Source organism: Camponotus floridanus, unplaced genomic scaffold (genome assembly GCF_003227725.1).
Source record: "Camponotus floridanus strain SB8 unplaced genomic scaffold, Cflo_v7.5 scaffold8, whole genome shotgun sequence".
Classification (NCBI taxonomy): domain Eukaryota; kingdom Metazoa; phylum Arthropoda; class Insecta; order Hymenoptera; family Formicidae; genus Camponotus; species Camponotus floridanus.
In genome coordinates this window covers 1,124,737-1,152,511 of record NW_020229849.1, presented here as the reverse complement: position 1 = coordinate 1,152,511, position 27,775 = coordinate 1,124,737, and the positions used below count along the sequence as shown (strand labels likewise).

General features: G+C 31.1%; 3 protein-coding genes across 5 annotated transcripts in view; all 3 read left to right on the top strand.

Moving 5' to 3' along the window:
- Nucleotides 1-1,316: 1,316 nt before the first annotated feature.
- LOC105254007 lies at nucleotides 1,317-8,384 on the top strand. 3 transcript variants are annotated; one of them, XM_011262431.3, is made up of 6 exons: nucleotides 1,317-1,776; nucleotides 4,397-4,569; nucleotides 5,133-5,350; nucleotides 5,720-5,794; nucleotides 6,090-6,324; nucleotides 7,668-8,384. In XM_011262431.3, the coding sequence occupies exons 2-6, from the start codon at nucleotides 4,410-4,412 to the stop codon at nucleotides 7,781-7,783; spliced, it is 804 nt and encodes a 267-aa protein (XP_011260733.1). In that variant the 5' UTR covers nucleotides 1,317-1,776; nucleotides 4,397-4,409; the 3' UTR covers nucleotides 7,784-8,384. The 3 variants fall into 3 exon arrangements, with proteins under 3 accessions (XP_011260733.1, XP_011260734.1, XP_011260731.1); XM_011262432.3 differs by lacking the exon at nucleotides 1,317-1,776 and adding an exon at nucleotides 3,349-3,924; XM_011262429.3 differs by lacking the exon at nucleotides 1,317-1,776 and adding an exon at nucleotides 3,350-3,904.
- Nucleotides 8,385-13,566: 5,182 nt separating this feature from the next.
- LOC105254008 (uridine 5'-monophosphate synthase) lies at nucleotides 13,567-17,501 on the top strand. Its single transcript, XM_025414298.1, has 5 exons — nucleotides 13,567-13,723; nucleotides 14,160-14,513; nucleotides 14,862-15,006; nucleotides 15,108-15,591; nucleotides 16,581-17,501. Exons 3-5 carry the CDS (start codon nucleotides 14,866-14,868, stop codon nucleotides 17,384-17,386), a joined length of 1,431 nt encoding a protein of 476 aa, XP_025270083.1. The 5' UTR covers nucleotides 13,567-13,723; nucleotides 14,160-14,513; nucleotides 14,862-14,865; the 3' UTR covers nucleotides 17,387-17,501.
- Nucleotides 17,502-18,904: 1,403 nt separating this feature from the next.
- The window catches only part of LOC105254009 (protein pinocchio), a 57,231-nt gene continuing 48,360 nt past the window's right edge, over nucleotides 18,905-27,775 (top strand). The window contains exons 1-2 of the mRNA XM_011262434.3: nucleotides 18,905-19,074; nucleotides 19,439-19,620. Of these exons, the coding sequence (XP_011260736.1) occupies nucleotides 19,479-19,620 (142 nt within the window). The 5' untranslated portion in view covers nucleotides 18,905-19,074; nucleotides 19,439-19,478. The remainder of the gene's footprint in view (nucleotides 19,075-19,438; nucleotides 19,621-27,775) is intronic.

Genomic DNA, 27,775 nt, shown 5'->3' with positions numbered 1-27,775 from the left:
AATCTTTTGAATAAATCGGCATATCTACCTCAAACTTGTTTTATATTTTTCAACTCACCTCTTCCGAATGACCCACATTTAGACTCAATTTAATCATCATTTTGTCATAAATATATACAGGGTGTATCTAAAATAATGCACTAAACTTTAAGAGCGTATTCTAGAAGTCAAAATAATACTCTTTTTTCTTATGAACATAGGTCCGTAAATGAATTCCCCCTCCGAGTTAAAATTCGAAAATTTGTAAAATTGACTAAACACTCGCAACGCAAATTTATTTATTATCTCTCAAGAGAGGGTGATAGGTAACGTCAAAACCTTTTTTTTCTGAAAGACAGCCAATTTTTAATTTTTTCTCCAAACTTTAGGGGCCTCTAGCTCGGAGGAGGGTTCATTTGCGACGCATGTTTATAGGGGAAAAAAGTCTTATTTTGATGTCTAGAATACGCTCCTAAAGTTTAGTGCATCATTTCAGATACACCCTGCATAACCTATATATACAGAGTGTCCCAAAAGTCCCGGACCAGTCGAATATTTCATAAACTATGCACTTTAGAAAGAAATGTTACAGACAAAAGTTGTATGGCTTGAAGGGTCCATCAGATAATGGCAATGATTTGACATGGGAGAGTCATTTGAAAGTCACGTGAAGATCAATTTTTTAAATGGAACCCCCTATTTTTTATTACATATTCGTGTAACTTATCTCGAGAGCTTTCCAACACTATAACAAAGTATTTCTTCATTGAGTACTTCTCGATTATGAGGCTTGAAATCATTTCTTAATTTTGCATAAACCATAAAATATCTAGTAAAATATTCATTTTTCGATTATCTTACCTTAATAATTTTATGTACAAAATAATGAGAGGAATCAATTGGTGTAAAGAAAACACATAGTTGTTTTTAAAAAAAAAATATGTAATTAATTGCAAATTACATATTTCTTTCTTAAAAACAACTATGATTTTTCTTTACACCAATTGATCCCTCTTATTATTTTGTATATAAAATTATTAAGGTAAAATAATCGAAAAATGAATATTTCACAAGATATTTTACGGTTTATGTAAAATTGAGAAATGATTTCAAGCCTCATAACTCGGAAAGTACTTAATGAAAACTAATTTAATTATAATGTTTTGGAAAGCTCTCGACGTGAGCTACCAGAATATTTAATAAAAAATAGATGGTTCCATTCAAGAAATTGACGGTGATCTTCACGTGACTTTCAAATGACTCTCCCATGTCAAATCATTGCCATTTGATAGCTCCCTTCAAGCCATACAACTTTTGTCTGAAACATTTCTTTCTAAAGTGCATAGTTTGTGAAATATTCGACTTGTCTGGGATTTTTGAGACACCCTGAATATACTCTATATACACCCTATTCTAACAAATTCATTCACGAGAATATATTGATGATCCACGACAACGTATTAATTAATGTCTGTTCATATGGGAAAAAAACTATTATGTTTTCACGAAGAAACCCTCGATTTTCTAGACACCCTATACATCCACCCAAATTGATGAGTTTTAGATTCGTTTAGAGGGGGTGCTTCCCCGCGAATGTGAATGCGCGCGCACACGTATCACTGATAAGAGACTGCTTCCTTTGATTTTCCAGCATAGGACCGGCGTGCCGGTCTTCGAGACCCTCTCTCGCGTTCACCGCACCCTTGTGTTGTGTTGGCGTCGCGACGTATCGCGACACGCGCTCGTTCCGCGTCGCGGAAACGAAGATGCACCGCCGGCAGGTGCACGAACTTCCAGGTAATTCGCCGACAAATTCAAAGACATATTTTAGCGCTGATCGAGAGAACCTTGCTTTCCTTTCTCGCCAAAATATTACTATAAGTATTTGGACGGTTATATGTACAGTGTATTATAGTGTTTACGCATCGAAATTGAACTCGACTATCGATTATTTGAATGGCGTAAATAATTTTTTGAATTATTTCTGGCTTACTAAGCTTTAATTGTGAGCTTTGATTATATATATTAGTCGACCACATGTTGTCTCAGTCATTGGAGATTTCTTGGAAGAATTTAAAATCAATGTCTTTTTAGTGAAAATTTAATGCACCTTTTGATTAAAATTATCGTTGAAAGTGCTGTTCAGTCAAACAAGCAAAAATAAATAAGTAATAAATTGTGCTGTGATTGGTTCCACATAAGGACACTTTATTTTATCAAAAATTTGATTGTGTGTGTTTGTGTGTATTTGATTTATTTTAACTAAAACTTTGATGGAATAGAGAAAAATTGTCATATTTTTTATATTATAATTCGCGGGTTTGTCTGTGTGAAAATTAGAAAAATGATGTTTAATATCGGTGATATAATTGTGACAATTATACGTGTCTTTGAACTTTTGTTTCAAAGAGGAAGGTTTATTCAAGTTTTATTAAGATTTTTCTAAGAAAGAGGTAGAGGAATAATCAGCATGTTGCACGTCACTAATTATATGTTATACTGTCCTATTTACATAGACAATTATACATATATTTTATTATTTATTTAATTTCTATTAATTTATATACTGGTCACGCGCGTAATACTATATGTGGTACCAATGGCACGTGTGCTGCTGCCACCTTGTATAACGGAGTCTTGTGCAATCGATCGAATAAGCACGACGTGGCGCAATCCTGGAAAAGTACTCATTTCTTTGAATCACCCTATATACAACGAGTTGTTTTAAAATCTTGAAAAAAATTAATTTTACTAAATTTGGTGTGTTAACTTTTGCATTTTATTTACTTAAGGAGAACGCATCACATATTTATCTTTATCTTTTATTAATGTTACATGAAAAAGAGTATTTTAGACATTTTTTAGTCAATAGTTAAAATTTAGTATCGTCTTTCTGATATTTATATATTTGTAACCACTCATATATTTTATAAAATCGTCTTATATAACAGATTTAATGATTTCCGGATGTCTAAAAGAGAACATATGTATAATTAATTATTAATTCAAATTTTACAATTAATATTTATTCGAAAAATCAAAATCGAAGAATATAACTTTTTTACACTTTTGGCTAAAAATCTTGAAATTTATGTAATTTGGTTAGGTTTCTTGTTTTTTTATTTTTCTTTTCTTCTCGAATTGGTCATCTCACATAAATCAAGTAGAGATATATGGGTCATGAAGGTGCTCATCGAATAAAAAAAAAGAAAAATATATTTTATAAAATCGTCTACTTATATAACAGATGATTTACTGATTTCCCGATATCTAAAAGAGAACATATGTCTAATTAATTATTAATTCAAAATTTTACGATTAATATTTATTCAAAAAATCGAAATCGAAGAATATAACTTTTTTTACACTTTTGGCTAAAAACTTGAAATTTATGTGATTTGGTTAGGTTTCTTGTTTTTTTTATTTTTCTTTTCTTCTCGAATATTGGTCATCTCACATAAATCAAGTAGAGATATATGGGTCATGAAGGTGCTCATCGAATAAAAAAAAAAGAAAAATACCACTTTGCTCTTTGAGGATCTCCTCTCGTCTTTTCTGCCACCTTCCCTTTCTTACCCACCCCTTTTGCGCGCAAGCTCCGTTCATTCACTGGCAGCTGCAGCTGCGCGAGTTTCTGCACAGGAGAGTAGGTGCACACCCTTCCGCAACTGCAGTTGGCAGTATGCTGCTCTTCGGGTTGCGAATCCGACGTTAGTTATCAGAAATCTGACAACGATTGTAATTCCTCCAAGTTTTATATACCAGTGACGTGTCCCGCGATATAGCCCCGTTCATTATCGCTATCTCATCAGTTTCTGATGAATATAAGAGCGAGCTTTTCTTCCCGATAAAAATTCTAGAGCGATGTCTTATCGTCATGGAGATTATTAACAGCGACGATTGAAGGATTGAAAGCGAAAGTGGCGTAAGTCAGCATACCTACCGGTTCGAATTTACATATATCCTTCAATTATAAAATTGTTATATATATTACGATATTATTATATTTGCATTGTCATTGTAAATAATGTTTTGTCGTTATGGACAATATAAAAATTAATTTCTGAAATCCTGAAGCTCTATAATTTTTCGCTTTTTTCCTGTGACCTATAATTAATCATAATGCTATTATAATAATGTCTCTATTAAAATAACATTGGTCTCGAAAAATTTCCTTTTAATATTAAATAAACAAGTTTTTTATTAGAAATTTTTTGCACAATGGGTATATGTATAGCATTATGAGACAATAATTATATCTTACGCTATATATATATTGTAATTACGGAGAAATTATGACACACATGTGTCATCTAGGAATATATAATGTTATATTACATGTGTCGTCTAGGATTATATAATGTTATATTTTTCATTATGTAAGTTATGCAAAATCGTAAATTGCGCTATATCTTAGTTTTAGACAAATTATGATACACGTGTCGTCCGAGAGCGCGCACAGGTATGATCGGATGAAGCGTAAAGGTGTAGCTTTCCTCACAAATCTCTTCAAATCGAGAAAGCTGACAGTAGGAATGAAGATTAACGAGGACGAAGAGATGGAACGCGCGCCTAGGGTGGAAACTCCTGGTAAGATATCATTCTTTTATTATTCTTTTATTTAAAAAAAAGAAGATGACTAAAAATTCCCAATAACATGCTGCTATTCTTTAAATTATTATCATTTATTAATTAATTTCATTAATTCGAATTCAGAAATTTAATTAAGTGCATCTTGTTTAGACAACCAGGTTTGTTGAAAAATGTAAAAATCCGCCTTCATTAATTTTATATGATTGATTTAGTAATTAATATGGAATTATTAATGTGAGAAAGCAAAATGTATTGGATGCTGTTAAATGGCAATATTTATTTATCTAAACAGTCAAAAGACAATAATAAATGCCGTCAATTATTTTAAATCTCGATGATTTTATTTCATCCTATATTTTTTAAATTTAATTAAATTAAGATAGATACTCAATTATAATAAATAACACTCAATAATAAAATTTAATATTGTTGATTTCATATATTTAATTACAAAAACATTATATATATATGAAGATTAAGAATTATATTTTATAAACATCATAATGGTTTGTAATAAAAGCATAGACCATAATCGATAACACGAGCGATATTGCTTGCAGCAATTATTACCACCGCTTGCCGTCGGAGCGGCTCGGAAAATGACAACACGATGTCTCGAATTCCGTCGACCTTGAGTGTGACAGCGGTGGACGTTGTCGTCTCCTGTCAGCCGTCACCCTCGCACTCAATTCTGACCCTGACACCCGGTAGAACACGTAACATCGATCAGGACATGGAGGCGCTCAGACTGAGTCGTCAGGACAATCCTTTCCTACAGGTCTGACCCGATTATTATTACATTATCTTATCAGATTTCGCGATCTTTTAGTCGCGAAAATATTTCGAATAATTCTCGAATACTTTAAAAAGCGGATATCTTTGTGTAAGAAAGAGAGATTTTTTTTCAATTCAGATTCCCTTTCAACTTTAAAATTTAATATCACGCGTAAAGAAAATTAATTTTTAGTTTAATATTTGTAACTTTTAATTTGTTAACTTCTGGTTATAAAAAAATAATAAAGTATTATAATAAAGTATAATAAACGCTTTCCCATTTCTTATATTCTCTATGTTTAATATATGCGTACATTTTACTTCTCCAATATACATATTGACTCACTTGTGCAAATTTTCTCTAATTATGCAGGTACTAGCAAGTCGAGAGAGCCTTGTGGAATCGATTGAGGAATCCGAGTCTGACGATGCAATTCTGATGTCGCAGGTAAGACTTGAAATTCGAATTTTTGGAGATACGATAAAATGTTAGAAATTTATTTCTAGACCAGATAATATACGATATATTCTTTCTCTTTTTCTATCATCAAATCCTAATACTCTAAACAATTTTATATATTATAAAAAAATTTAATCGAGAGCGAAATATCCCAGACAGCACACATGTCCAAAAGACATCTAAAAGACGACTTAAAGACATCTTTAAGACATCTTTTGGGCTTTTTGTGCTGTCTGGGATAGTTGATCATAGCCTTCAAATCATAAAATATTCGTACTTTCAGGAATTAGGCGATGCGGATCCTCTTACACTAGCGCAGGTACACGAGCACCTAGTACGCAGCCCACCTCCGGCTTCGTGGCCCAATTCCACGGCCTTTCAGTTCCCCCATCAGGATCAGAACATTACTCCATTCAAGAACGACGCGGTACCACAAGCTAAAAGTCCATTAAAGACACCCTCACACCGTAATAACGAGCACGAGCTCTCCAGGAGTGAGCCATTGACCGATATCAGAGGTGAGGATTCCAACAAAAAGATGCTTAGGACATACAACACAATATGTCTTCTCTATAAATTGAAAAGCTAACTGGAAATTAATTAAAAAATCAATGAAACGCCAGCAGTGCCTACGGATTACCAACTAGAGTGTTTGTTTTCTCTCTCTTTGAATCAATAATAATTATGAATTATTCAAGAAGATACATAATGAGTGTATATGTATATATGTAAGTGCGCATGTGTGAGAGAACGAAATTGTTTAATCGAATCGACGAGGAACTCTCCGCGTATCTAAGTAAAATTACGCCGACGCGTGGAAATGGATATATAGATCGGAGCTTCGGTAAATCGATCCATTCACGACGTTTACATCCGACCTTGGCATTGCACTTATGGACACGCGCAATATCTCTTTCTCTTTCTCGCGCATACACGTTGTCTCTTCTTATTTTTAACCCGAATGAATTAAGGCTTCTCGGTCGGAAATATTGTAATAATTCGCTATTCTATTGATTCCATCGAATCGATAAAGTAGGTTCAAGGACGTAATCTATCGTATTTATTCAATTTTATTCATAAATATGATTATAATAATAATTACATTTGCAATTACAATTGCATTATGATTTATACATAATTTAATTGCATTATGATTTATATGTAATTTAATTGCATTATGATTGCATTATAGATGATATTTATATGTGATTACACACACACACACATTTTTTTTACAATAATTTAAAACATAAATATATGAAATATGCATAATCATCACACAGTAAAAAATTTTGTGTTAAATTTAACATATTTCACATGTCCCAATTTATCCACTCTAATTTTAATGTTAATTTAACAGAAGACAAGTATGTAGATAAATAACACAAGTAATATGTTTAAAAATTAACACAAAAGTGTGACACTTAAACTTTATCTGGAAATAAAGTTTATGTTAAATTAACATATTTATAATGTTAAATTTAATTAAAAGGAAATGTTATTCTTACATTTTTATGATAAATAACAGAAGAGATATATCGATTTAACATTTCGAAACTGTTATAGAGAGAAAAATAACACAACTTATCTGTTCATTTTAACATATAACATATTTCATCAAAAATTTGTGCATTTACATACTAATTGTGTTGTTTCAACTCTTAGAAACGGTGAATATTAACTCAATACAGAAATGTCAAAATAACGCAATGATAATATGTTACATTAACATAAGAATATGTTAAAAATTTAACACAAAAATTTTTACACGAGAAAATTTTAACAGAAATACAAAATGTTTTTTTACCGTGCAAATATGATATTTCTCTTTAAATTTAAAATACTTGTTTTTTTATTCCAGATCGACATTCTCATCCCTTCTCGTTACTACATCCAACGCCGATTCGTTCCTTGTCGGAAGTTCGACGACTCCATCGATCGGCCGATGATAGCGTACAACTTATGTCGAATGAATAAATTTCGCCATTGGAGCTTGATTTGAGTGGTTTCTTGCCAGAGTCGATATCTAGAAGGATATCAATTTTCAATTTTGCCGACTGTTCTTCAAGAACAGCGACTGCTGACGAGTCGGAGAAAATGTCGTTTGTGGAAACGCAATTTATGATTCTGACGAAGAAAAAGAGAAGAAAAAGATTTGTGAATTAAGAAGATTACTGAACAAGAAGTACGAAGAATCGTCAAGATTTCATATTTGATCAGGTTGGGGAATGATACGTTTGAGATTGATATGATAAGATCTGAAAGCGAGTAATAATGCTTTGGAACAAGATTTTCAATCACAATTAATAATATCGTTGGAATGTATGAAATTTGGAAATTCAACAGTTTATCGAATTTCCTTTTCAATCAACTATAAAATTATTTCTCACAGAATGGGATATATATAAATATTTTCAATTTTTAATTTATTTAAATAATTTCGATTGATCTGATTGTATACATGTATCGAAATCTGTGCGTATGTAGGCGTATTAATTAATCTTGCAATAAGTGTAATTCACAATTACGATCATATCTTTTATCAATAGGCCTATTTTTTATAATCATTTTATAAGCAATCAAAATATAACATCGACACATTTTTTTCACTATTTTTTTATCTAATGATTAAATAATATATCTTTTATTTATTTTATTTATTCGCAGACAATGTACGAGTGATTAACATTAATTATTAAATGCTCGCAAATATCCAGAAAATATTTAAACTTTAGTTTTTTAAAGATACGTCAAATTAAAGAATCTAAAGATGTTGCGGAACGTATCTTACATACGCTAGCTTGTAAAAGATTTTAAGAATTGCACTATTACATAATTATTATTCAATAATAACAAAGAATAGCAAAGAATTATTATCTCCGCTAAATCGTCAGCTGAGAGAATTAGATGAATATTTAATATATCTATTGGGTTTTCAAGCTTTAAATTTATGTATAATTCGGAATTTGCAATTATATCTTTGTCTCAAAGAGCAATATATCGTTATGTAACAATCGTTATAAAGCACGCGATGCATAATTATTAAATTATTACCTATTATGAACATGATAGTATCGAAATCTGTTGTTAATAAGATAGTTATTGTTAATGCACATATCTGTAATTATTCGTGCAATTTAAATGTCTATTTTGTGTAGCTGTTTTAAAAATATTTCATATTTACTTGAATCTTTTCTATATTACTGAATATTAATTAATGTTTCTTGATTGTTGTTAAGGTAGCAAAAATATTTTTCTCGATTAATTATATATGTAAAAGTTTGTTTTTTTATATATTATATTGCGAGGAAATTATGAATGCAGAATGCACAAACATTTTTCCGCTACTAAAACTCACTTTTAAAGACGATTTAAAAATAATAATAATTGCACACTATCGAAAACTAATAATTAATGGAGAAATAATTTTAACGCTGACGATGCGCCAAATGTACAGGCCTCAATTAAACAATTCCTCAAATTAGATAAATAGACAATTAGATAGTAGTAAGATCTTTTTTATGAGACAAGGCAGTGGATAGATTTATCGATAACGATTTACTTCCGATATTGAAAGTAATATTTCTTTTAACGATAGAAACCGTCGTCAATGAATTTTCAACGAATCAGAAGTATTCTTGTTTGTTTTTCTCTTTGTACGATGTTTTTTGTAAACAATGTAAACAGAATCTGACGTGTTCTTTCTAAATCTAATTAGAAAAAAACTTATTACGAAATTATATAAAATAGATATTTTAGATTCTACTTTGTGAAAATTAAATAAGATTATTAAATTGCTGCATTTTGGACGTCAATTAGCTTAGAATTAAATATTAAATTAATTAACATATTAATTGATACAACTGTAACTATATTTTTATATTAAAAATGTAAAATTTTATTTATTAAAATTTAATTTATTATTTACAAGGTCGTTATAAAAAAAGAAAAAATTTAAATTTCGATTTGCACTAAACTCCTTGAAAGGATTTTTTAGTTTTACACATTAAATTTATTTTTAATTTATCACACATGTATTAAAAAATAAACTCTTGAACCCGTCAGTTTCTCTTATACATTTGTTGAAAAATATTTGATACCATTTTTGGATAAGTTTAAGTGATAGTAGTAATGGGTGGCCAACCGAACGCAGTAGAATTATATTTATCAGAAATATAACAATATTGAAGCATTATTATTAAAATTCATACGTATTCATATACTCATCCATGTATAAAAAATCATATAAATCAATCGTTAGGACAACTTCAAACTCATTGATATAATTGTATTATAAAGATTAAGAGTAATTGTATTATAAAGATTATAAAAAGGAGGGGGCGGATTTTTCTCTATGCAAAAGTATCTTATAAATATATATGTCTCACTTCGGTCGCGGCCACCCGCCGATGAAAATAATCGGCGAAATTTTAGCAGGGTTTATACGAACTTTGGGAAAAAAGTGGAGTACCTATAGAAAATTATTATATATCAAATTAGAGTCCAATTGACTTGGCCATTGAGAGAATTGAAATTAATTATATTGAAATTAATTATACTTGTACTTAGAGATCTTAAGCGTTAGTCTGAGAAAGCGTTCGCGGCGAGGACGTGAAAACGAAATATAAACTGATAAAAAAAAAAAAGAAAGACAGTAGAGAGACTTATTTAATCTAGCCGAATGTAACATAACATTCTACACATGTAAAATGTTGGCGATATCGAGGATATGTAATGCATTTCGAAAACAAAAATAAACTATACGTTCGAAATTTGTAGAGTCTATTCTGAATGAAGGGTACTCGATTGACCACGTCGCCTATTGGCCAATTCAAAATAGGACTCTCTGATTCGTTAATCGTTGCTGGTTACCCTAGGCACAGGTCGATGTAATTGGCTGTGGTCAATCGCAACGTGATCAGAGGGGATACTCCCATTCTGAATATATCCTAAGGTGAACTTTTAATTTTAAGTAAATTAAGTGGATCATAGGTATGATTTTATGTTTTAAAGTAGTTTAAATTACAAACTTTGTCTCTCTCTCTTTCTCTCTCTCTCTTCTTTTGAACGGATGTTTAAACAGTAACGAGAACATTATACCGAACATCTTCTGATAGTACCAAGGATTCTCGATAATGATGTATTAAGGATCTGTAAGTGGTACAAATTATATTTGTTCGAGAATCTATGACGGAAAATTGATGGTACCAATTATGTAGAAAACCAACGATCCATGATAGGAAGCGTCCATAGTAGGATCGAAGTCTTAATAAAGATAGGATGTTAGCAAATGTTTTCAATAGCCAAATGCCGCAAGATATCTTGCCACGATGTAACGGCCTATAAAAGCAGGTACCCATCGAAGGCAATGAATCATATACTTAACGGCAAAGCGAACATCTTTTTATCGAGATTTTGCGAAATTTCAAGGCTGTGCGCGTGTATCGACAGATCTTGTCATTGCGGATTTCAAATTAAAAAAAAAACAAAAAGAATATTCTCAGGTGGACGCACAGCTTATTGTAAAACGTAGTCCTGTATTACGTAAAATCACGAGGTCCTTTGTGTAAGATCTCCTAATAATAGATTGAATAGGACTTCACCGTATCATGATAATTAATTAAAAAGATCATTATTAATTGCATATTGACTATCATCCATTGACTTTTCATTTGTCTTCGCAATTATTAATAACATACGGATTTGTGCGCAAGCACCAACAGCGAGATAGAGAGTAGAAAGCAACGACGTAATACACAACATGATAAACACCTGCGAACTTTATCTAGAAGGTAAAATATGGAAATAAAAAAAAGAAGACTGTAACATGTCCGAAACTATGTACAACAAAACGAATATATATATATATATATATATATATATATATATATATAATCATAATAATATTATTTATTATTTAACTCTTATTTGTTTCCGAAATTTACTTAAACTTTTTATATGTATATTTCGCTGCTCGTTTTTGCGAACATAAATCAGTATCGCGATTATTAATAATATTAACATACTTAGGCGAGTGTGTGTATTGTCTGACACACAAATGTACACCATATAGACACTTGCATGGTATGCGTTTTGCGGCCGCGTAAAATCTGCGCCGCGATCTTTGGATGTGTTTGTTGTTTTCGAATAAAAATGAAATATATTTGTGTTACTGTAAACGTAATAGTACATTGTGTAAATCTTGCACTGCGTTTCCTATTTTTCCTTACATCAATTTAATATACGTTGATATATAACATTATTACATATCTTGAAATTGTCATCGACAAAAACTCAAGGAACACACTGAGGTCAAGAAAAAGTCAAAATGACTTTATTTTGACTCGAAATAGTCATGTGACGATAATTTGACCTCAGTAACATATACTGCTCGTGACGGAAAAATGACTTTGCGTTTGTCTTGCAAATTTAATATAGCAGTATAGTAATTAAGTTTAGTATGCGTAAAAGTTCTGAAAATTATTATTAATGTATATGGCTTTGTGTCAATTCGATGTCGTCAATGGATCATTTTTTATAATTTAATAGCCTTTTTATTATCATCTTACTTTTATATACATTTATACAGTGAGTTTCTACATTTGCCGCTACACGTCGTACCAAATTTAACTAAACTCGTATTCAATTTTTCGTCATGAATGTATATAAAGGATATAGATAAAGTGCTGCTAAACATTAGATAAGATCTATAGTATATTTTTTTTCCTTTTGTGAGCAATAATGCCAGAAAGAGAACTACCTAACTAACAGCTCTCTACTTGTGTACATATGGGTAATATTCTCTTCCTGTTCCTGGCATCACTATTTATCAGTTTAATTTCTAATAAACCAAATTAAAAATAATTTATTTAATAATCTGGATTCCTTGTTGGAATTCAAGATATTAAACAGATTATTTGAAATTAGGTGGAGATAAATGAGAAATAATCCATTTATAGCGTATATTAATAATCGTCAACAAATCGTCAAATTTTGTAACCAAAAATCATCATTTTGATTTCTTCTATTGTGATGTAATTATGACGTCATTTTGACTACAATGTGTTCTTTGGGGGTTTACAAGTATCTTTGTCGCAAGAATCTCTGACGTATTATCAATCACGTATTATTTCAGATTTAGCAATACTTTATTCTTATGATTCGCATTACTTAGAATACATACTGCTTTATAAGCAGTGAAACTTGACCGACCACTCAAGTCGACGAAAATTTCAAATCATCTTTGAAGCGTCAGCAATTTTGAACTTGAACTCAATTCATGACATTTGAGCGCATGCGTAGTAGTATGAGCAGTATGGGTGAGTTCCGAAATCCTACTTGTGAAGTAACGTTTAATTGACCAATCAAAAAAAAGAAATATTTTTCTCCCTTTATTTTCTTTCCCGATTGGTCAATTCAATATTGTGCTATCCTATAACAAAATGTTCGAATTCATCTCTTTAACGTAACGATCAGCTGATTGCTAATCAGCAATTTTTATTAGTGTAGTACAAACATATTTTGTGTTATGCACTTGTCGTGTGAATAAATATATTTTTAGATCTAAGAGTATACACCAATCAAAGATCGCACAACATTACTTTCGCATACGATAATTTTTCGCACGATTTCAAGAATAAAGGTGCAATTTCATTGACGCTAAAAAGTAGCGTCAACCATTGATTGAACAAAGAAGCAACTATTTACTTCTTTGTTCAACCAATGCTACTTTTTAGCATCAATGAAAAGGTCGCTTAAAGGCGTCTTTAGATGGAAGCGTTTAGCGTCAAGCGTCGAGCGTCAAAAACACGTGCGCAGCACCCTTGCGCATAATTCTGAACAGGCAGATTCCAGCATCTTGACGCTAAAACCGCTAAAACAATGTCTAGTAACAAAATTTTAATAAATACGGTAGAGGTAAGTAGATTGTATATTCTTAATAGAAAATGTATTAATATATATAATATATAATAAATATAATGGATATAATAGATATAATAGATATCATTATACAATATATATTATAGAATTGCGCGATTAGTAGCGTATTACAACATAACCAAACAGAAGGAATAATTGGCATAAATATATGTTTTCTAAATACAACATGAATATTATTTATTACAATGTATTCTTTGTATAGGATATAACGTGTGGAGTGTGCACGTAACTTTTTTTTGTTTCTTATATTCATGATTAATAATGCTGCTGCATTCTAATAACCATTGATGATAACGATAATTAACTGACATTTTATTGATAATATTTGATAATATTTGATAATAATGATAATAATGATAATATTGATAATATTGATAATAATGATAATATTTGATAATATTCCGCAATTTAGATGATTTACTGACTGCTCCAGCGTTTCAACAAATCACTAGGCACACTGCGCATGTCACACTTTTTGACGCTTTAACGCTCGACGCTAAAACGCTCCCATGTAAAGGCACCTTAAGGGTGGATTTTCACTTGACGCTCGACGCTCATTTTTTAGCGTCAAAAAACATCACGTGACTAAAAATAAAGATACCAATTCGTCATTTTTTGATCACATGATGTCTTTTGACGCTAAAAATGAGTATCGAGCGTCAAGTAAAAATCCACCCTCAGGTCCCTGATCTCGTGATCTCGTGATCGTGATATTACTGCTTGAATTTATCAAACGACCACGTGTTTCAGTACTTACAAAATTAAGGTTAGATTTTTAGAATATTTATCTTTTTTTCCATATTTTTTTTTATAAAATCACAAATATTCTTTCAAATATTTCATAAATATTTGTTACATAAATACAATTTCATAAATATTTATTTGCTTTGTTTATAATACTATTGCAATAAAATGACCAAAAGTGCTAGAAGTGCTAAAATTCTAATCACATCAACTTGAAAATATTTATGAATAAAAATACAATCGATTTTGACTGAAAATTATTTTCAGTCAAAATAATATAATAATATGTAATATGTGGTTGTTTCGTCAGGTGTTTAATCTTATGTATTGTAATTTTTTTTTCTCTAATACATCTCTTTTATTTTCACAGTAAAATGGAGGAGTTGTTGAAAAAGTTGGCCGTAGAGTTATATGATGTCCAGGCCCTGAAATTCGGGGACTTTAAAACAAAAATTGGCTTAAGAACGCCAATATATTTCGACCTGCGAGTGATAATTTCGTATCCAAAATTAATGGTATATATTAATGATGTAATATAAGAGGGAATCATAATAAATTCATGCAAGATATATTACAGGATATATATGCTATATATTAATTTACTTTTTTATCTCAGTCTGCTTTGGCGAAAGCTCTGTGGACTCTTGCAGATGACGTTACAAAAGTGTCCCAAATTTGCGGAGTCCCATATACGGCACTGCCATTAGCTACTTTAATTTCAGTAGATAACCAGATTCCGATGTTAATGAAGAGAAAAGAGACAAAATCCTATGGTACGAAGAAGCTGATTGAGGGTGTGTTTTCGTCCGGTGATAACTGTGTAATCATTGAGGATGTCATCACTAGCGGCAGCAGTATTCTGGAAACAATTGATGCCTTGAAGAAGGAACATTTGAATGTAACAGAAGCATACGTGATAATTGATAGGGAACAAGGTGGTAGAAAGAATCTCGAGAATCATGGAATCAAAGTCAAAAGTTTATATGTAGTCACACAACTCATGCAATATCTCCTTGAGGCTGGAAAGATTACATCAAAAGTTGTCAAGGAGGTTGACGATTATCTGGCAATGAATCAGGCACCGACCATTTCCATTCAAGGTAAATTTTGGCATTGATTTACTACATATGACTTATACAGAGTGTCCCAAAAGTCCCGGACCGGTCGAATATTTCATAAACTATGCACTTTAGAAAGAAATGTTTCAGACAAAAGTTGTATGGCTTGAAGGGGACCATCAGATAGTGGCAATGATTTGACATGGAAGAGTCATTTGAAAATCACGTGAAGATCACCGTCAATTTCTTAAATGGAACCATCTATTTTTTATTAAATATTCTGGTAGCTCATGTCGAGAGCTTTCCAAAACACTATAATTAAGTTAGTTTTCATTAACTTATTTACTTTCCGAGTTATGAGGCTTGAAATCATTTCTTAATTTTACATAAACCGTAAAATATCTTGTAAAATATTCATTTTTCGATTATCTTACCTTAATAATTTTATGTACAAAATAATGAGAGGAATCAATTGGTGTAAAGAAAAAACATAATTCTTTTTAAGAAAAAAATATGTAATTTGTAATTAACAATTACATATTTTTTTTTAAAACAACTATGTGTTTTCTTTACATCTATGTGTTTTCTTTACAATTGGTGAAACAATTGATTCCTCTCATTATTTTGTACATAAAATTATTAAGGTAAGATAATCGAAAAATGAATATTTTACTAGATATTTTATGGTTTATGTAAAATTAAGAAATGATTTCAAGCCTCATAACTCGGAAAGTACTTAATGAAAACTAACTTAATTGTAATGTTTTGAAAAGCTCTCGACGTGAGCTACCAGAATATTTAATAAAAAATAGATGGTTCCATTTAAAAAATTGACGGTGATCTTCACGTGACTTTCAAATGACTCTCCCATGTCAAATCATTGCCACTATCTGATGGTCCCCTTCAAGCCATACAACTTTTGTCTGAAACATTTGTTTCTAAAGTGCATAGTTTATGAAATATTCGACCGGTCCGGAACTTTTGGGACACTTTTATAATTTATCATTAATATTTGTCGTTTCTGCTTATAGGCACTATACCAAATGACAGATTGAAGCTGCCATATTGTAAACGTGCAAAATTAGCGAAAAATCCGTTGGCCTCAAAGCTGCTAGAACTAATGGAGTCTAAGCAAACCAATCTCTGTCTAGCGGCCGATTTGAAAAAAACAGACGCGATTTTAGAGTTAGCAAATACAGCTGGACCTCACATTGCTGTATTGAAGACTCATGTGGATATCATAGAGGACTTTAATGAGGGTTTTATTCTTCAACTAAAAGATCTAGCAAAACGGCACAAGTTTCTACTGATGGAGGATCGCAAGTTTGGCGATATTGGCAACACGGTGTCGTTGCAATACAGATATGGCTTATATAAAATCGCCGAATGGGCCGATTTGATCACAGTGCATCCGATATCCGGCGCGTCCGTCATTGATGCGCTAAAGAAAGGTATGAAGAACATCACGGAACCTCGTGGTATTTTCCTTATCGCCGAAATGTCATCCAAAGGTACCTTGACTACCGGTGATTACTTGAAAAGCGCAGTATCGATGGCAGAGGAAGCTTCTAACCTAGTAGTCGGCCTTGTGTGTCAATCTAATCTCTCTGCACAATCCGGATTGCTTCAATTGACGCCTGGCGTCCAGTTATCAAAGAGCGATGACGGATTAGATCAACAATATAACAATCCGGAAACGGTTATCAATGCGGGTGCCGATTTGGCTGTTGTCGGTAGAGGTATCACCGAAGCCTCCAATTGTTTAAAGGCTGCTTTAGAATACAAAAGACAGCTCTGGAATGCATACGAGAAACGAATAAACTCACCCGATATGTGATAGTAACGCAATTCGCAAACTATTTTTATATAATGTTTTCTTACAGCTGGATCTGTAGTCTTTGAAATTATAACTGTTTTTTATTTTAAAATAATGTTTGACAGATTTATTTCCAAATATTTTTCTCCAATATATGAGATAAATATATAGTTTATATACTTATAATATATGTCATATTTATAAAATATTTTATAAATATGATTTATATAATAAAATAATATGTAAAATGCTAAGTTCATACTGTGCTTAAGCATTTATCTTTATCATACAGATTTTGTCGTATATATAATGTGCCATACATATACAGAATAAGAGATATATGATAAGACTTATCAAATAGTTCTTTTGTTTCTTTTATATATAACTTTTAACAATTATTCAATAAGAAAAAGGAATTATTACTACATATGTGAAATTTGTTATGTATGCATTCCATTTACTCCTCAGAATAAATATAAATTTGTATACATGCACAACTCATTCCATAGAAGTAATAAATCGAAGATGTGTTATTTTTCTACGAAATATAGCAATAAATAGCAATATATAGGAATAAATGTTTAATTTCATGTCAACCATTTTTAAAAAAGATTCTGAAAGTTTTTATTGTTAAAAGGCGATCGAATCGAAAAAGGCAATATCATTTCCTGCGATAAATATGTACATATACAATAATATACAGAAACATGAAATTCATGAATTTACATATATATGCACAACTCATTCTATAAAAGTAATAAATCGAGGAAGGTTTATTTTCTATGAAATATATATAATAATAAATGTATATAATAATAAATGTATAATTTCATGTCCCAACCATTTTTAAGAGTCTGCAAATTTTTATTCTTAAAAGTAAATCGAAAAAGGCAATTCATTTCTAGCATTATATTTTCCGAAATATGAATTTTAAATGATTTGTAAGTTTTAATTTTTCATGAAAACAATAGGTCTTCCACGATCGAGGCTCGTGTCTGAGAGGAAGCAGCTTGACGTTAGCCACGCGTCATCTGCGTGGCCAATGTCAGGCAATATCATTTCTAGCGTTATATTTTCTGAAATATGAATTTTAAATGATTTGTAAGTTTTAATTTTTCATGAAAACAATAGGTCTTCCAGAATCGAGGCTCGCGTCCGAGAGGAAGCAGCTTGACATTAGCCACACATCTGCGTGGCCAACGTCAGACAATATCATTTCTAGCGTTATATTTTCCAAAATATGAATTTTAAATGATTTGTAAGTTTTAATTTTTCATGAAAACAATAGGTCTTCCAGGATCGAGGCTCGCGTCCGAGAGGAAGCAGCTTGATGTTAGCCACGCATCTGCGTGGCCAACGTCAGGCAATATCATTTCTAGCGTTATATTTTCCGAAATATGAATTTTAAATGATTTGTAAGTTTTAATTTTTCATGAAAACAATAGGTCTTCCAGGATCGAGGCTCGCGTCTGAGAAGAAGCAGCTTGACGTTAGCCACGCATCATCTGCGAGCGGCGATTTTCCCGCGCGATAACACGCGTCAGGTGTCAGTCGGCTGTCGCCTCGCGTCGCGGGCGGATCATCGGGGAAAAAAATTGTCGGAGCAACGTAGTGGCTCTCAAAATCTTCCGTAAAGTCGCGATATCGAATGTCGCGACGGTGACGATACCGATAAGCTGGGAAAGTCGGCGTGATTATCGTTGATACAGGTAATAGATTATATCGCGTGATGTTTCTTGGCATGATCGCGTCATATAATCAGGCGACTTTAGTATAGTATCGTCGATTTTAGCCTGAAACTTGCCCAATGACTTGAATTTGCAGCGAAAGGACCATCGAGATCGAACAATATGGCGCGAGGTCCGAACGCATCTTTCTTGAATACTCGAGAGAATAAATCTCACGAGATGTAATATCACGTAATAAATTTTAAAATGACAAACACATTTATCATATCGTTTTATAACTAGAATAAATAATCTTGCAATAAAGTTTCGTAACGTAATGGTCCGTGCTTTTTACGACGTGATAATGGATGATATCTTAACGAGGCGATTTGTTTTGTTCTTTCAGACTGGTTGTTTACGCGTGTTCTTTGTCATAATATTGAAGCATGACAGAGACGACAACACTGACGGAATTCGAAGAAAATGTGTCCTTCGACGCGGATGATCCAGACTTTGCGCCTTCGCCTCCCGTGAAACGAAATATTCTTCATGATTCGCGGTATTTCGTAGAAAAATTCGACGTTAAAGGTAGATACATTTTGACTTTTTTTTAATCGCCAACGATGCTTTGGTTTATCTATTTTGAAATTTCAAAATTTGCTCGAATCACTAGAATTTGCAATGGAAGGAATTATCGCAATCAAACGGGACACTTGAAATTGCGTGTGTGAGCATATTATTATTTTTTTCAAGTATTAAAGCAAAAATTCAAAATCATCACTTTTTCTCTTCTCTATTTCTTGATAAGTAGAAGAGAATAAGATAATTTAATAATAAAATAATAATTTAATGATAAAATTTAAATAATTTTCAATTGAAATATTATTAATATTTCTATCTTTTATTTATTAGATTAATTGATGACAGAATTAAAGAAAATAATACATATTTTTTATACAAATTGTAATATACGATTTTATGTTGTATTTTTAGACATCTCTGTTTGAAGGTTAAACCGAAAGCATTGATGTGCCGTACTTACGGGATATCGAACCAAAGTACCGTTATTTCATATTGGAATATGTATTATATTATACATATCATATGTATAACATATGTATTATATTATATAAAGGGTCCTCCTATATAATTTTGCTTTCATCATGATAGTTTTTTTTTATTTATTTCATACATACGCAGTGGTGAAAATGTTTTTATGATAAATTAGATAAATGATAAAAAGTTTTTTTTTATATAACAATTTATTTTAAACTTGAACGTCTAATTTTCTAAATTAAAAATGATTTTCAAATTCTCAAGCTTTTCTATTCTTTTATTTTATTTGCCATAATTGAATAATTACATACTTCTTTAGCAAAAAATCAAATTATTGAGTGTTAGTGTTTTTTTTAATTTTCTAATATAAGTATACAGTGTCCCAAAAGTCCCGAACCGGTCGAATATTTCATAAACTATGCACTTTAGAAAGAAATGTTTCAGACAAAAGTTGTATGGCTTGAAGGGAGCCTAGTGGGAGATAGTGGCAATGATTTGACATGGAAGAATCATTTGAAAGTCATGTGAAGATCACCGTCAATTTCTTAAATGGAACCCCCTACTTTTTATTAAATATTCTGGTAGCTTACGTCGAGAGATTTCCAAAACACTATAATAAAATATTTCTTCATTAAGTACTTTTCGAGTTATGAGGCTTGAAATCATTTTTTAATTTTACATAAACCGTAAAAAATCTTGTAAAATATTCATTTTTCGATTATCTTACCTTAATACTTTTATGTACAAATTAATGAGAGGAATCAATTGGTGTAAAGAAAAAACATAGTTGTTTTTAAGAAAAAAATATGTAATTTGCAATTAACAATTACATATTTTTTTTTAAAACAACTATGTGTTTTCTTTACACCAATTGATTCCTCTCATTATTTTGTATATAAAAGTATTAAGGTAAGATAATCGAAAAATGAATATTTTACTAGATATTTTATGGTTTATGCAAAATTAAAAAATGATTTCAAGCCTCATAACTCGAAAAGTACTCAATGAAGAAATACTTTATTATAGTGTTTTGGAAAGCTCTCCAGACAAGCTACACGAATATGTAATAAAAAATAGGGGGTTCCATTTAAGAAATTGATGGTGATCTTCACGTGACTTTTAAATGACTCTCCCATGTCAAATCATTGCCACTATCTGGTGGCCTCCTTCAAGCCATACAACTTTTGTTTGAAACATTTCTTTCTAAAGTGCATAGTTTATGAAATATTCGTTTATGAAAAATATATACAGAGTGTCCCAAAAGTCCCGGTTCGGGACTTTTGGGACACTCTGTATATATTTTTTAAATTGAAAGGAATTACCCAGGTAGCAAGATGACGTCTTTAGACGCGTAAATATTTTCTACGTCTTTAGATGCGTAAATATTTTCTATATATATATTTTCTTTTTTTTTTATCTATTATATACAGGGTGAGTCATTTTAAGTGACGGACTAAAATTTCTCGAAAACTATAGGAGATACAGAAAAATGTTTCAAACAAAAATTGTAGGGTGTGAAGGGGGACATAAGATGGTAGCATTGGTTTGACCTTGGAAAGTCATTTGAAGGTCACATAAAAGTCACCTTCAATTTCTTAAATTGAACCCACTATTTTTCATTACATATTCTTGTAGCTTATCTCGAGAGCTTTCCAAAACACTACAGACAAATGTTTTTTCATTAAATACTTTTTGAGTTATAAGGCTTCAAAGTTTGCAGTACTTCGATATAAAATGCAAAATATCTCGTAAAATATTTAGTTTTCGGTAGTCTTACCTTAATACTTTTATGCACAGGATAATGAGACAAAACTATTGGTGCAAAGAAAACGTATGATTGTTTATGATAAAAAATGTGTAATTTGCAATGCACTTTTTGTTATAAACAATCATGCATTTTCTTTGCACCAATAGTTTTGTCTCATTATCCTGTGCATAAAAGTATTAAGGTAAGACTACCGAAAACTAAATATTTTACGAGATATTTTGCATTTTATATCGAAGTACTGCAAACTTTGAAGCCTTATAACTCAAAAAGTATTTAATGAAAAAACATTTGTCTGTAGTGTTTTGGAAAGCTCTCGAGATAAGCTACAAGAATATGTAATGAAAAATAGTGGGTTCAATTTAAGAAATTGAAGGTGACTTTTATGTGACCTTCAAATGACTTTCCAAGGTCAAACCAATGCTACCATCTTATGTCCCCCTTCACACCCTACAATTTTTGTTTGAAACATTTTTCTGTATCTCCTATAGTTTTCGAGAAATTTTAGTCCGTCACTTAAAATGACTCACCCTGTATATTCTAATGTAAGTTATATTCTTGTATTTTGTTCTAGAAGAAATTGCAAAGATTACTTATCTAATCGTGCATAAATTATATAAAATGTCATTATTGTGTATCAAAATAGAGAATTGCAAGGAATCTAAATATAAATACAATCCAAAAGAAATGAGAATTCAATTTTGAGGGTAATAAAAATTTTTACAATGCTATCCATCTATTTTTTTGCGGTGTAGTCCCGAAGATAAGAAATGTTTACATTAACGTGTATTAATGCAGTACACAAACACACACACACACACAGAGACACACATATGTATATTTATGCGACCATGCACCACACATGCCATTTCGGTCAACGCGTGACCGATGCTTGCGATATCATAATTTGACATTGCGACGCGTGTAAATTTTAATATGTACGTCGCAAAATTCGCGCACGTTCGCACGGGTCTTCGGCATTTCTGATGAATAAAGAAAAGATCGTTCAGCACTTGCTTATGCAAATCGTTCGTACTTTCATCCTTCGATTTTCATTCGACTGCGATGAATAAATTAACGATATGACGACGATGGAAGTGCTACATTTACGAAGCGACATTTTTACATAAGTCTTCCTTACAGATGTTTCTTTTGTGTTTCGATATGATGTCTAGATGCAAATTTTTTTTTCAAAGAAATATCCTCGAAGAGCGGTTCTTAAAAATCTGAAAATATATAGAATAAGATTTAAATAAATAAAATATATTTTTAAAATATCTTTTAGAGATTTTAGAATGTCCCTTGATTATTTAGACAAAGATACATGAACTTTGATGAAGAAAAAATTCATCGATATATAAGTATCTCGATTTTATTATTATCTGATATGTCTGATTTTTTTATCTGATTCAGTTATCGCTGCAGAATGTATAAATAAATTAAATAATAATTTTTAGTAGTAAATAAATTAAAACGATATAGAAAACTATCTCTGTGAAATTAAGTACTTATATTTATGAAATTATGAAGATTTTTGTTAATTTGGGTTAAAGAAGAAAAAAAGTAAATTATCGAATTTTTAAAATATTTTATCCAAAAACAATTTATATAAAAATATTTATATTATTATTATACTATGATATTAAAAATATTTATATTCTAATATAAATATTAAAAATATTTATATTATTATATTATTATAAAAAAAAATATTTATATTATTATTAATTATGAAAGATTCAACGTGAAAAAGGAAAGAACTCAAACTTCGACTGTAGTATTTTTAAACGAAGATTTACATTTCTCTCGAAATTCAATTTCGTGGAATCAATTTCCATTGTTGATTCCATTCAATCCGTCTATTTTTCGCATATTCTCGCTACTCTTAATCCGCGACATTCTCGCGAGGATGAATCAGGAAGAATTTCTCGGAAGAACTGGTACGAGACACGACGCGACGTTCCTTATCTTTGTGCGTCTCACCCCACGACTCTATTATTATATTATACTAACATGCATGTACACAGACATGCGCGCGCGCGCGCGCGCGCGAAGGGCACGAAACTCGATCTACAGACAAAATTGGATCCACGGCGGCTATCGCCTTTCTTCCCGGGAACTCGACGTGTGGCGGGACTGACGCCGGTGGTGTTAAATATACGTCTCTCACTAATCGTACAGATAAAGAGTACCGTTGTTATGATAGAGAGGAAAAGGAAGGGTACCGCAGACGCTTCCTTTCGTAGGGTATTATTTGATTTCCTGTAAATTCTCATCGCGTTTTTTGCTCTTACAATTTCTCAAAATTGACGAGGTTATTGTACAAGAAAGTAACATATTAATGTAATTAACATTATATAATATAATTAATAATTTTTTATATATTTTATTTGATATGTTTTTGTTAAGAAACAATATTTTAAAATTATTGATTAATAAATTTTTTATTAAATATATATAATATTATATTTTATATATTATATATATATTTGATTTAATATTTTAATTTCGAAAAGATAAAAATTAATTGTTAAAATTAATAAATTAATTTTTTATTTATGATTTGCGTGACGTGTAACAGTTCTCTAACATATCAACTGCACTTTGGTTACATATAATCACTCGTTAGATGGCGATCAAAAAGCTTTTCAATTGTTTAAATTCGAAGAATAATTCAAGCTTTTACAAAAAGTAATCACTAATATTTTTTATTGCACATCTTTTGAAATAAAACTTTTACATCAATTTCTGATTTTTCAAAAATTGAAATTTTTCTCTCGAAGAATGAGTTTTTCCAACGGTCCGTCTTGATATAATTTTTTGATGCGAAAAGAGAGAAAAAGAAAAATCGTAAAATCATAAAATTAATTTATATCGATTTTTTAGTTATAAAATTCATTCTTTTGTAACGTATGTTTTGTCTCTTTGCATAATGCATTCTTTTATTACTTAATGGTGTCGGCTTTTATCGCCGTAGCACAATCTCTCGCTACATTTAATTACTGATTAATGAAAAAGAAAAAGAGTTGCTGAAAAGAACATCCTGATAAAAAGCGAACAAGTTCAAGTTCAAGGGAGATTAAATTACGTATACATGTGTATTCTGAATGGTTTTCGTCGCACACGTGATTCTCTCATGCAAACGCCAGTTTGGCAATACACGTGAAATCCGTTCACGAGGTTAGCTCTCTCGTTTTAATGTGATGCTTTACGAGCTGCCTAATGAGTTCTGCACGTTTCTTCGTTTTTTTTTGCATTTCAAGCGAAATAAATGTATTTGAACATCCGTAAGAGAAAAAAGAGAAAGAGAATAAGAAATTTACAAAAACGGAATTGAATAAACAGATATTCTTGAATCGCACATGAAATTTTCTGCAGAAAGTTATCGAGTATGTCAAAGATCTTGTATATATACGCGATAACCTCTTTCTATTTCTATTTTGACGCCAATGATAATGCCAATAAATCAGATCTGCATCATTCTATATGCATCTCAGAAGTGTTTCGTGCGATTTATCTTTATCGCGATATTGGCATTCGGTTTTCGATGATATCGTTGCAAAATTCTAGCTGTTTTCGTTTTATGCTTAAAAAAAACTCTTTTAAAAATTAGGGACTCACATTAAATTATCAGCTATTTATCTCATTATATGATTAATTAATTAATGATAATTTTATTTTACTCAAAACCAAGATGACAGCGCGTAAAATTGGATTCTTATTTTTTTATATCACTTCAAATTTTTTCTTGTAACGCTAAATATATAATAAAAATTAATAATAAAAATTAATTTTTATTACGAAATAAATTATTACTCTCTCTCTCTGGAAACGGAAGTGCGCGTATTTAAGTGTCAACGATTCGTACGTTATCGATCATGTGACTGATGAAAGACTTCGCGGAGAGATGCGGTATAAATTTATCCCACAGCAATACAAGCTCGTCGTTCACGTGCTGTAATAATCCAAAGTGCAGCGTCTAGACAGAATCTTTTTTTTTTTCGCGACGACGACGACCGATACCCGAGCGATCCGACGATAGACCGCAATTCCGAGTTTTTGACCGCGTTAAAAAAATATTAAGGCGTTAAAATAAGAACGGGCAAAGATATCGTAATATTATTTACTCGTCTCATGCTCGAAGATGAGCGGCGAATATGCGCAACAGTCGTATCTATCGAAAAAAATAAAGATAAAAAATATGGCGGTTTTCCATTGTTTACCTATATTAAACATTGCATGCATGTGATTGGCTTATAGCCATCACACGTAAAATTTTATAAGCATGTAAAATGTAAGCGTAAGAAAATCGACCAATCACGGTCGAGTATTGGACCCTTGGAGGGGCCAATACTCGACCGTGATTGGTCGATTTTTTTACGTTTACGTTTTACGTGCTTATGAAATTGTATATGTGATGGCTATTATTTATAAACAACTAGCCGGTGAGATATGAAATATGAATTATTCGAATCATCGCGGATGTACCTTTGCATTGTTAGCGCGACATTTGACGTGAGTCCGGCTTATTATTATTAGTTCATGGACGATTGTCGCCTACATTATAACACGTGATATCAAAAGCTTTCAACGGACCGTATTTGTCGATAATAATTCACGTTTCTGTTGGATGTCGATTGTAATTTTGAATGATCTCACAAACATCGTTATGCAAGCATCAAGAACGAATGATAATTATTTTGTGATATTATAAACGCGATGTATTAATATAAGATTGCGAAACAATACTTTTCTACTCTCGCTTTTATCGGAAGAATTTTCTCGAATGTGAAAATGAAAATATATTTTAACAAAGTTCAAATTTTTTTATAAAATATATTAAACTATAATCGAACTCAATTATTATCGAGAGAAATTAGTTTTTTAAAATTTTTAATTAGTTTTTAATTAATTTTTAATTAGTTTTCGAAAAATTAATTTTTATTGTGAATTATTATCTCTCTGAACTATTATCCTCTCTGAATCAGAAAGTGTCAATGATTTGCGAAATCTCTTTCTCAAATTTCTTTATAATTTATTATAATCAATAAATGGTATTTGTTTATTGGGAAGTTGTATTAGAGATTTTTTTTCGATGACTATTCCAGTACAACATTGATTCGAGAAACTTTGCATTAGCAAATACGCGGAGGCGAGCGTGCTTAGAGCATGAGACAACAGTATGAATCAAGCTTAATGTATCTCCCAAGAATCGCTTTGTCCGAGTACGTCAAGTTATCAGTTTGATCCAACTTAATGAGACGGAGGCGTTAGATAGGTGCAAGGTCAAGTTCGCATTTCAACACAGTGAATACCACGACGGTCATCGCCATTTACAATATTGTATCCTACTTCATTGATATATGTATAAATATAGTAATATATATTAATATATGCTTTATAAGAAAAAAAATATATAAAAATAAAGCAAAAAGTATATAAAAAATATACATAAATAATAAAGCAAAAATATACATAATTAATAAAGCAAAATACGTACTAAAAAAGTTTTTTTTTTTTTATTATAGCGACAACATAAAATAAAATTGCGCGGTTAAATAAGTAAAAAAAAAAATATAAATATGTAATTAAGAGAACGAAATTCGCAGAAGCTTTAATAACCCGATTTAATTTTAATAACATTTTTCTTTTAATCATCTCTATCTCGTTATGTGATTGAAACGGAGCACGCGATTTCGAGATTGTATAATGTCAATAGTGATCCCTGCCTTGTGAGTATCGAGGACAGATAAGTTTCAAAACATTCAGCAACTCATGGGAGGTCTGATAACCCCAACAAAACTTCTTTTCATCTCATTGCCGACATCTAAATTGTTTTCGATAGTGGATCTTTATTTGTATATGCGTATCGTCGTGGGTGGCGTGATATTTACGTACGAAATTGTGTAATAACTCCACTAG